Source organism: Prunus avium, chromosome 6 (genome assembly GCF_965620075.1).
Source record: "Prunus avium chromosome 6, drPruAviu1.hap1.1, whole genome shotgun sequence".
Taxonomy (NCBI): domain Eukaryota; kingdom Viridiplantae; phylum Streptophyta; class Magnoliopsida; order Rosales; family Rosaceae; genus Prunus; species Prunus avium.
The window spans coordinates 10,417,969-10,429,232 of NC_142289.1; the positions used below are offsets into that span (position 1 = coordinate 10,417,969).

General features: G+C 40.2%; 1 protein-coding gene and 1 long non-coding RNA gene across 2 annotated transcripts; one reads left to right on the plus strand and one right to left on the minus strand.

Moving 5' to 3' along the window:
* Positions 1–2,085: 2,085 nt before the first annotated feature.
* Positions 2,086–5,085, minus strand: LOC110746677 (putative E3 ubiquitin-protein ligase EDA40). The gene is made up of 2 exons (XM_088255141.1): positions 4,178–5,085; positions 2,086–4,000 (listed from the first exon to the last, which is right to left on the minus strand). The coding sequence occupies exons 1-2, from the start codon at positions 4,631–4,633 to the stop codon at positions 2,204–2,206; spliced, it is 2,253 nt and encodes a 750-aa protein (XP_088111267.1). The 5' UTR covers positions 4,634–5,085; the 3' UTR covers positions 2,086–2,203.
* Positions 3,897–6,046, plus strand: LOC148293628 (uncharacterized). The gene is made up of 2 exons (XR_015836637.1): positions 3,897–4,036; positions 5,684–6,046. It is a non-coding gene; the product is annotated as an uncharacterized LOC148293628 (long non-coding RNA).
* Positions 6,047–11,264: the final 5,218 nt, after the last annotated feature.

Sequence of the window (11,264 nt, forward strand, 5' to 3'; positions counted from 1 at the left end):
TCCCTTTCTTCTCTTTTCAGTTTTCACGCAGATTTAGGTTTGTAAAGTGTTTTTAAGACCTTTTGTTTTCACCTTTATCTTTTTACTAACGTGCAACTAAAGTCATGCTAATGTAATATTATGTACAAAATTAAGAGGGCTCTCAGCTAATATGATGGAGATGAAGTGGTCCATAAATATGAGCATGTGATTAGTTACTACTATAGAGGGTGGAGTGGGAGAGGGAATTTCCCATACCCATCACATTGCCCCCCCCCCCTCTCTCTCTCTCTCTCTCTCTCTCTCTCTCTCTCTCTCTCTCTCTCTCTCTCTCTCTCTCTCTCATGTAATTTAAAGAGAGAGAGGGTGACGCTGCAACGGGAGTAGGAAAGTATTTATCACGGACTGGAGATCTGAGCTTAAGCAATTCCATGGGGACACTTTGAAGATGATTTCATAATTATAGGTCTTCTAACATCAAGCATGTCATAACTTACTAGTAACCACTCGCACACGTGATTGACTTCTATTTGTTGATGCATTGCGACATCACAAAGCATCAACGGTTGAGAGTCCCTAATATTTCTGTTTGTATATTCAGCTATTGATGTCAGAAAAGATCCCACATCAATTCATAAACTTAAATGTGGTGTCGATACAACTACAGGATCCTTTCTTAAACCTCTTACATCCTAACTAATTCGATAGGTATGTTTGCGGAATGTGTTGGCTCTTTTTTTCTTTTCTTTTCATTTTTTTGGAGTTTCTCAATCTGGATAAGTCTGGTCAAGCGCAATTCAAGCAAACTGTATGGAAATTATGTGGAATATTTATATTAAACAAACGTGCATGCATCCTATCCAACCAAGTTATTATCTCCCCCATTTCATTGTGACAGTCGTGGGATTCCCATTGATTGGAAATGGCCCCCCTCAACTGGAATGATGAAAGATAATGGGACATGTGCAATGTATCCTCTCACTCACACATAATTAATAAAATTTATGTTAGCATCGGTCGTCCACGTTAACATATCCGTGGCTCATACACGACGTTAACGTATTAGTGACTCATAGTCATCCACAACCGCATGGATAATTGATGGTAACAATTACATTTAGTTTCACCCAAAAAAAAAAAGATGTTTTCTTTGTTTAGGTACCACTAAGGGTGGATGAATCTGACAAGTGCGCCACACATGAGAAGAAAGTGGTCAAATCTGAACACATATACATTGTACCATATCTAGTGCCAAATTCCCTTTTACTAAATCAAGCACTTGGTGCGCATGAAAATCCAATTTTTTCATAAGCATTTGGCAATCATTAAGCCTAATTTAAAACCCTCCACTCCAAAATTCTTACAAAATATAGTGATATATAAAGAACCATTTTGGCGTTGGCATCATCTTCTGCTTCATCTTCAAAGGCATGATTCTTTGTCATGCAGTCAGTCATTTGGAAGTGAAAGCTTTTGTCAATTCCTCTTAAACCCACCAAAAACCACTGAGGAGGGAGCCAACAAACAATATTACAGCTCACACAAACTTACAAAAAACCAAAACCCATACATCACCTGTAGCTGATTATTGATTAGACCCAACCACCATATAAGAACAAAACAGCCATCATTATTTAAGCAATCCGCTACCCATTTCCTTCGGTCTCTTTAGATATATCTAAGAACTTTGCTACCCACAATCAGCGCGTGGACGAAATCTGACTGTTGATGCATTGTCGGTTCAATATTAAATAACGGTCTGAACCATGCACACTTAAAATAACAGTTAGAAATCGCCCAAACATGCGTAACAGACTTAGCATATAGGTATATTTAAATACACATTATTTGGGATTTGGGTTTTGGGTTTTGGGTTTTTGGCGGTGAATGCTAATTGATAGAGACAAAATCAAAAGAGAAACACACCCCACACTGAGCACTGCAAACAACAAAAGGCTTCATATTTTTTTTCATATGTGGGGTTTTGGTTCAATGTTTTCCCTTTTTCTCTTCACTGCCACTATCACCATCCACTCGTTTCCAAAAGGGCCAAGCCGTCCGTTACTGCTTGTCGCTATATAGGCCTGGGCCCAGGACCCGGGCCCATTTTACTCAAATTTATTTTCTTTTCATCATTCAATATTAATATATTCCTTTTTGTATTACAATTACAAAATATATAAAATTTATAATTAAAAAAATCTATTTTAAAGAAGAAAAAAAACTAAAATCTGGCATTTTCGAAGCCGTGTAAGTCGCTGACTCTGTTCAAGGACTTTCTGATAGTAGCCACCTTGGCCAATCTCTCAGCGGCTCGCCAAGCCGATGTTGGCGTAAGCGGCTCCTGCTTCTCCTCCAAGTGTCCATTATTGGCTCCTCCTCTCTTGCTCTGCTTTGCCTCAACCTCAGCTTGAAGCTGAACCTGCCTGCGCCGCTGAAGCTCAGCCATCTCGCCTTCCAAACCGCGCAAGAACTCCTCAGCCGAAGCCGAGCTCGTCTGGAGGAGCAAGGACCGCGCCGACGACAGCAGGTGATACGCCCCCGAGAAGTCGCTGCTCCGCTCAACAAATCTCCGAGACTCCGCCACGGCTCTGGCGGCCACGTGGAGGTTCCTCAATCGTTCGATGTTAGGATTGGATGATGCTGATCGAACGGTCTGAGATTGAGGTACGAGGAGGACCCGCTCTTTGGAACACACAAGCTCATTGGACGACGGGTCTCTGTGTGTGGACCGTACGGACATCATCTTGTGGGGAGAGTGAGGCCCACCAGTGGCGGTGCTGGTTGATGCCGACGCTTTCAATTCGACTAGCAACTCTCTCTCCTCTCCGGCGTAGAGGTCTCCAAGTCGGATCGACCCGGATCCGAGTGCCGCCGGGCGACCCGTGAGAGAATAAACGGCGGCGATCTCCGCCGGAGCGGAACCCGAAACGACGCCGAGTTGGAGACTGAGATCCTGAACGACGACGCTCAGCAAGCCCCCCAAGCATTTCGCCAGCGCGTCGTCACCGCCGTCGCCGAGGCCGACAGTATGGACGGGGATGTCGAGGTGAGGGAAGCGCGTGGAGGACACGACGGGGGAAGACGAGCGCTTCTGATTGGCGTCCTGAGAGCCCTCCGATAGGAGCATGATACTCGCGACTGCATTTCGCTCGCGGCGATCCTGGAGTACCTTCGCGGCCTTCTTCAGCGCGTCGTTCACGCACATTCCATTGCCGACACCACAGAGCGCGTCTACGATCCGACGCGCCGACCGTCGGCCGGCGGAGGTCATTCGCCGGAGTGGCAACAGCCGCTTCGAGGTTGAAGAGAAGGCGACGATGGAGAGACGGTCGGTATCGCGGAGTGACGAAACGATGAGTCGCATAGCGCGTTTCATCATCTGAATCTTTGCGTTGCTCGCGCTCGCGCTCGCGCTCACGTCCACCACCGTCACCAAGTCGATGGGAGCTCGGCGCTGCAACGACGCTGTTTCGGACGCAATAGGTTGCGGAGCTTTGATTTTGAGAACCACCGCGTACGTCTCGTAGGTCCTTCCGACGGCCACAACGGCCGATTCCGGCAACAGACTGACCTCCACGTTCTTCACATTCCGGTCAGTTGAACTCCGAGTGGAGGGAGGTTTGGAACTCGCGTTGACGAAGAAGCCTTGGAACTCGACGGCGTCGTTTTCGTCGTCGTTTTCTTCAGGGATTGGGTTGAAGCGAGAACCGGAAGTTGGGGACGAGAGGGGCTCGTCATCGTTGTAAACTCTCAAAGGTTTGGTCTTGACATCTCTGAGCTTCTTGGGTGATGATATTGGCACCAGCTGTTGGGTTTGTTGCTTATTATTGGTATTATTATGGACAGAGATTAAAGGCAGCTCCTTCCAGGTGGTGTTGCAGACAGGGCACAGGAGGAGCTGGTTCTTCTTGACAAGGGTGGCTATGCAGCCAAAATGAAAGGAATGCGAGCACTCAGCTGTGAAAATGGCTGTGCCTTGACCACTTTTCACACTCTGTAAGCAGATTCCACATCTACTCTGCAAAAAGGAAGAAAAACAATCGTCACTAAAAAGGTATGGTACAAAAACTAAAAGTCAAATTTTTTTTTCTTTTTATTAACAAAAAGTGAGATGATGGTATTGTGTTGTGTTGTGTTGTGTATTATCAATTTATCAATTATCAAAAGAAAAAAAAAACTGGAAAAAGATGCTTACTTTGGAGAGGCGTAAGGTGGACTTGAGGAGGGAGAAGCTGGACGGTGATTTTGGTGATGATGGGTTTGAGCGTTGGAACTGGAAAAGTAGTCTTGGGCTGTAGCTGCTGATTTTCTTAGGGTTTGTGGTGGCTGAGATGTTGCATTGGAGTTTTGGGCTGTTGGGTAGTGAGGAAGTAGGTGTGTTTGTGGTGGTGATGGTGGTGGAGGGGGCGGTGGTTCGACAGCGGAGGCCGGGGCTTGAGGAGACTGGTTGAGATTGAGATTGCAACCGAGGCGTTGATGGGTTAGAGAAGAACCCAAATTTGGAGCTGATTTTGGGGCTCTGTTGATTGCTGCTGTTGTTGCAATGTTGTTGTTGTTGTTGTTGCTGCTGCTGCTGCTTTTCTATAAGCACTTTGGTGTCTCTGTCTTTTCGGATTGATGTGCAGAAGGCCCTTCGCCACCCAGTCACCATTTTTTTAGTCTCTCAAGCTTTTTGAATCAGTGGAGAAAAAGGGGTTTGATTTGGATTTGGTAATTTAGGGGATGATGAAAATGAAATGGCAGCAGAACAAAGCATGAAATGGAGAAGAAGAGATGTTGACAAAAAGAGTGGATTAGGATTTGGAAGAAGCAGATGCCCTTCTCATCTTGGACTTTCCAATGTTTCCATTTCCCTTATTTAAACTCTGCCTCTGCTTCTGCTTCTTCTTATTTGCATCAATCGCTCTGTTCCTGTGTTTTCTCTTTCTTTCGAAACCCCCCAAAAAGAGAACACAGCAATTGAAAAGGCCTCGCTGCTCTTGCCAAATTCAATACTCTTATCTCTCTCTCTCTCTCTCTGCTTCTCTCTCTGGGCCTCTACCTATAGGATGGTAGATAGATATATCATATATGCGATATTAGTAATACAATTTACAGAGACTACTACCGATGCCTCTCCATTATTAACAACAATAATTTATACTTTAAATTAATGTTATTATTTATTTTTAAATTCAAAAAAAGAACTGAGAGGGATCCCATAGGGATTAACATTTTCTTAATTAGTGACTGGCAAGTGGAGGTTTTTTACCTACAGTAACAAGTCAACGGGCCCCTCTTGGAATTGAGGCATCACTGTCCCATTTCCATGTTATGGTCACCGACCTTGCTGCACACAAATCTCACCTTTTCTTTTTTTTCTTTTTTTTCTATCTTTGGGTAGGCAAAAAATCTCTCGATCGCATTCATGTATCTAATAAAAATATTATAATTCAAGTAATTAAGAGCAATTATTTCTATTCGTGAAGTCGTGTTCAAATTCTCCATTTCCCAACATGGCTTGTGTCAAACAAAATAAAAAATAGAATGGCTATTCTTTACCCACCCTTTAGCCTTACTCTTTGGGATCTCTCCTTTTTCTTCACAAAGCAAAATACAAAATTCCCTTTTTGTATGTTTTTTTTTATAATAGAAAAAATGAGTAGTTATTTGCATGAAATTGATTCATTGCAACAAGTGCTGAAAATGGGTTGGTGTGCAGTGCAGGGATGAAAGCTCAGAATCAGAGTAGCTGACCCAAACTTTGATCCCTCTGGTCCTATCCTATCCGTCCCAGTTGTGGGGTCCATTCCGTTGATAAAGAGGGTTGAATGGTCATTTTGGCACTGATTGTGATTGTTTATTATTATTACATCGATCCCTAGAAATCCAGCAACCAGTGCTGAGATGGAGCAGAGAAGGCTACAGAGGAGAGGAGGATCAAGCATCCCAGCCCCTAGAATTAAATGTTATTTATTTATTTTGTTTAGGTCTTTCTTTTTCTTTGCTGCCAAGTTTCTTCTAGGTTTCAACTTGCCCTTTACTATTAATTAGGACGAAATATGAGACAACCAAATTGCCTAAAGTCTTGGAGCACTATTTCGTTGACTATGAAATCAAACTCAATTTTCAAAATGTTTGAAAATTAAAAATTATGGAAATGATTAAAAATTATATGAAGACTTTAATTTAACTGAACATGTATGTGTATGTCAACTTAATTTGAAATTCATATTTTTCTTTTAATACAAGCGATATTCTACTTTAATCTAATCTAAACAACGGAGAGGAAAATTCAAACTCGGATGCAGAGTGAGGAGCACATATGCTCTAGCCAACTTGGCTAAGCCCATATCTGCATTTGAAAGTTGAATTCTTACTCACATTTGACATTACATGGCATATTTAGGTGCCTACTTTGCCCAAAAGAATTACGAATTGGAAAATTTAAAGGAATCTATTAAATCTTTAACACCAGTGGTGGAGCCATGTAGAGACCAGAGGGGTCTCAAGCCTCTACTCAACTCTCTCTCTCTCTCTTCTTCTTCTTCCAAGCTATTTCACTCTCCTTTTTCTTTCTCTCCCTCCCTCACTGTGTGAAGACAATTTAACATTGTGTGTATGAATTGAAATGAATAGTGAAAGAGGATACAAGGGTTTTATATATATAACAATTAGAACTTGATGTGTAAAAGTTGTAATTTAAAGCTTATTTCCTGATTTTCACTTTAGGGGATATTGATCCAGGGGTCTGAAAATGATTTTCAAGAAGCTCTACGAGAACATGTAGGGTTTATGTTCTCATTCCCTTTATTTTTATATTTTGCAAGAAGGTCCCATTTAACATCAATTCCTGGCCCCGCCACTGTTTAGCACATAGGGGCTAACTTAGTTTATGAAAAATTTAGGCAGATCATTAATGCAATAAAGGTTCTGAAGCAATAAAAATATATGCAGCTTTCTTTGAATCACCTATCATATCATGGATAGATTCTTGGAATGGCCTTAAAATACAAAGGTCAACACATTTTCTCATCAAACTAAAAATTATATAGTTGGCTAAGGAAATACGATGTCTCATTCTTAATTTTTATTTATTAATGATCTCCACAATGTTCAATATGAAGTACAAGATCAAATTGTTGGTGTGTACGAGGGGAGAACTAAGATTTTCTAAAATGAGTTTAATTCAGATTTAAAGAGATGAATTAGAGTTTGGAAATGGATAAGCTATGGGCTAAATTAACTTAAGTGAAATTGGAAAAAAAAAAAAAAAAAATTGCTATGAGCTTAACACGAAGTCTCTTCCTGAACGAAAGAATTTGCTCATCTTCAAAAGGATATCAATCCCTACAAATCAAGGATCAATTAATTTCAATACTTTTGCTGTGGGGAATGGTTTCATCTGCTTCTGAAGAAGACTTCATTGCCCTTGCAATTTAAGAGAGAATAAAGGATCCTGAGTCTTTGAACACACTAATGTGGTGTAAGCCAAAGAGCTTTCGATGCCAAAGTTAGTTCTAAGAATAGAAGAAATAGGGTTTCTTAGGCTGATGGAACGTTACCTCCTCATCGCGGTGGAGGTTGGGTTTTATATGGCTCATTTGTGTATTTGCGTTAATTGGGGGCGTTATGACCCGTTAGTTCACACGCCCAATCAATTAGTCATTTGACTTGGGATGTGTGAGATATTTGTCCAAGATGTATGGCCATAATCTCATAGATTACCGCAGTAATTAGGAAGATCTTGGGGATCAATGTTGATCCATTTTGTAGGCGAGTTGCCCAAGGATTGACCCTGCTTGGGGGTGTTCTGCAAGCCCATGTAAGGCTTATTTTAAGCCTACCCGGTTCTTGGGAATCGTCTTGAGCTAATTTGAGGCAATAACATCACTCATCCCTTCATTAATGAGCGATGAATGTGCTTCTGGCTTTCGCGCCCTTCCACTAGGGGTAATTTGGTCCATACGATAGCTTCGGGTACATGTGATGCTTAATTATTGGCATGCAATTATTTGCTCCTATATTTATGTAAGGCTTAACTGGTGATTTACCTCCTGAACTTGTACCTAACTTTCGATTTACCCCTATCCTTTTTTATATTAAAAATATATATTAAGGATGTGAACTTCTTTTTTTCGCCAATTTCCCCCCTATCGTCTAAATTATCAACAATTTTCTATTAAATCATTAAAAATATATAATAAAAATTTGGAGAAAATTAAAGAAAAAAACACCAAAACAAAAACATAAAAAGAAACTTATCCCCACCCACATACTTTCTCCCCGACCTGACCACCCCCTTCCCCACCCCCAACTCACCCCAAGACCTATTTGCAACCCATCCCCCCTCTCCACCATCGCTACCTCCCCTTTCGCAACGCACCCCCAAACCCACGACCACCCCTTTACCCATCGCGACCTCCCCCCTCTCCCATCAAAGGCAGACCTACTAAGGCACAAGGAGGTGCAGCTGCACCTCCACTCGCCGGAAAAATCATTGTAGGTGCTTGAAATTGCCCCTTTGCTCAACTGGTGTACAAATTACCTTATTTCCATCTTCAACATTTAAGTAAATGTCTTTGTCCTTTTACTTTTATTATTTTTATATTACTCCATTTACTTAAGTTTACAATGCAAATAAGGAAGTACCCCCCATTTGGATTCAAATAAAAATACTAGAAAATCAAATTCCCACCAAATCAAAATATGAAAATTTGGTTTTAGTGCAAAATACAATTTAGGCTAAAAATGATGGCTCATTAAGTCAAAATATACTTCATACTAAAATCTCATAAAATCAAGTTTTCTTATTTGATATGTAAGGAACAAAAGCCGCCAAAAATTATCTTGAGAAAATGATTATCCGAAAAACCATTTTTCATACTTAGTCAATATTGCACCTCCGCTAAAAAATTCATAGGTCCGCCAGTGTCTCCCATGGTGCTGTTTTTGCTCAAATAGATCTGAATTTTTATGTTCAAATATGTGCATCTAGAGAGAGAGAGAGAGATTTTTATAATTATTAATTCAAAATATTTTATTTTATTTTAACATGAAAATGACCAATTTGCTCTCATATTTAATGGCAAATTGGATGAAATGTTGAGGATTCAGATGGCAGAGGAGAAATTGGTGAAAAAAAAATAAGTTCATGTCCTTAATTTTCTATAAATAAATAAATAAATGGGATAATTGTGTATTGAAAGCTAAGTACAAGTTCATGGGCCAAATCACCAATTAAGCCTTTACGTAAGGGTTTTTTTTTTTTTTTGGAAAAAAAATAGTACACTGACTATTTTTTATGAACCCTAGCTCATGCAATTTTTCTCTTCCTGCATTTTGAAACTCATCTTGCCAACTCCATTATTGAAGACTGTTTGGAAAATAATCACAAAAAATAAAACTTACAAATTCAATTTCAATAAGAAAATTGAAAATTGAAACGTTTTTCAGCTGAAAGGACAAGAGAAGTACCTTCTGAAAAAGAGTGGTGAGGGAGGCATTGATTTGACTGTTGACAGTGTTTGAACGTAAACCATGACAGACTGACACTCACGTGCCCTCCTCGGCACTAACGCTGTTAGCTCCGCCTTAAACATCTCTTGTTTAGGAAACTGCCGCCATTGGGACGGCGTTAGTCAACTCCCCATGACAAGTCGCAAATCCCACATTTGGTCTTTATTTGTTTATTTACCTCGGAACTGGCTCCGCCTGCAGACTCATCATTAACGTCACGGTAAAAAATGCGTGCCTTGCTGGATGATGTAATTAGCGTCTAATAATTCAGGCTTAAGCTCCTCGTTAATTGGATCCAGACCCAAAAGTCACTTTCTCCTCACGGTTCACACTGTTTTTTTTTATTCCTGATTTTAGTAATTATATATATTATATACTTAACCGGCCACCGTCTGCTTTGGTTGAGTAAGTTATAATTTTTATGAGATCAAAAAAAAATTAAAAGAATTTGGATATTTTTGGGGGGGCAAGAAGCCATTTATGTCCCATGTGGCACGTGATACCTGCCCTAGGAACAAGCCTAGGCCTTGGTTGGCTGTCAGGGTGACTCACAATTCTCGTCTCAATTCTCAAGGTAGAAGTTGGAAGAAGCTAATCAACCCCAAATTATTTTGATGTTAATTTGAAATGATATTGACCCGAAATAAAACAAAAACAAAAATGTAAAGTTGAAAAGTTGACTCCAACTCGGATGGAATCTAATCTCTTTCTATGTTACTATGTAGATGATCATTTGGTTGAGGTGAGTGAGCTCCATGAAATATCAATCAATATAGTATCTTTGCTATTTCTCAAATATTAAATCTTTGATAGCCACTTTTGGTCATGTAGTTAGAATTGTTGTTGGAATAAGATCGGAATATATACGGCCCTTTGACCAGTATAATTGTAAGTGCATTTCACGTGTAACGTGACTCGTTCTCATTTCGATTTCTTATATAGATTCAAAAAATTACGGTCGCATAAATGTTACAACATGCGCAGAAAAAATCTCACTCAAACATGTTGATCCTAAATTTGACCTTATCATGCATATGGCAAATATGAAGCTCTAGTGGTTTGGGCATTTTGTGAGGACATGGGATCAGAGGATTGGCCACAAAACGCAAGTTGCTTTTGTAGTGGCACCAACCTAATCATTTTCCCTTCAATAATTTTTATCCACTGTTTAAATGATTTTATTATAGTGTGCCCCCACGCCCATACACAGAAAATCCACGTGGTAAGAGGCCGTTGGTAGAGCACTATATGTGCCAAGCCAAATGCTGCCAATAAGATATATGAGTGAACCCTTTACTCATAAACTAATACATTAATTAATTTAAAGGGGACATCTGCCTTTGACCACACTCCATCAACGGATGTAAGTAAAGATTTGCACATCAAAATTATCATGTTTTTGGTGAGCTTAATTTTTATTATTAATAATAAGGGTTTTCAAAGCTACCCCATATTTCTCTTTTGACTTTATAAATTAAATTAATTAATCTCATAATATTATGATAATCTTGCAAGAGATTCCCAATGCACCTGACTTGGGCTAAGGCAAAGGGCATGTGAGTTGTCCTTCATATCCTCAAGGGATGGTTGTGTTTTTTACTATACAAAAGAGTCTTTGTATCAAGGGAGCTTGATGAGGGTATTTTAGACATTTAATGTTATTGGGCACCCATATTATTGCCCCTAGCTCTTTAAAAGTTTATATATATATATATATCACCTCGCACATGAAATTTGGACACCCCCCACATGACAGATCCATCCAGAAACACTTTAAATAAGTT

What these genes read in the sequence shown, in the direction of transcription:
- LOC110746677 (XM_088255141.1), bottom strand. Translation starts at nt 4,633, where the DNA reads ATGGTGACTGGGTGGCGAAGGGCCTTCTGCACATCAATCCGAAAAGAC. An exon ending in CCACCTTACGCCTCTCCAAA is followed by an intron (nt 4,001 to 4,177) that starts GTAAGCATCTTT and finishes TCCTTTTTGCAG; the next exon opens with AGTAGATGTGGAATCTGCTT.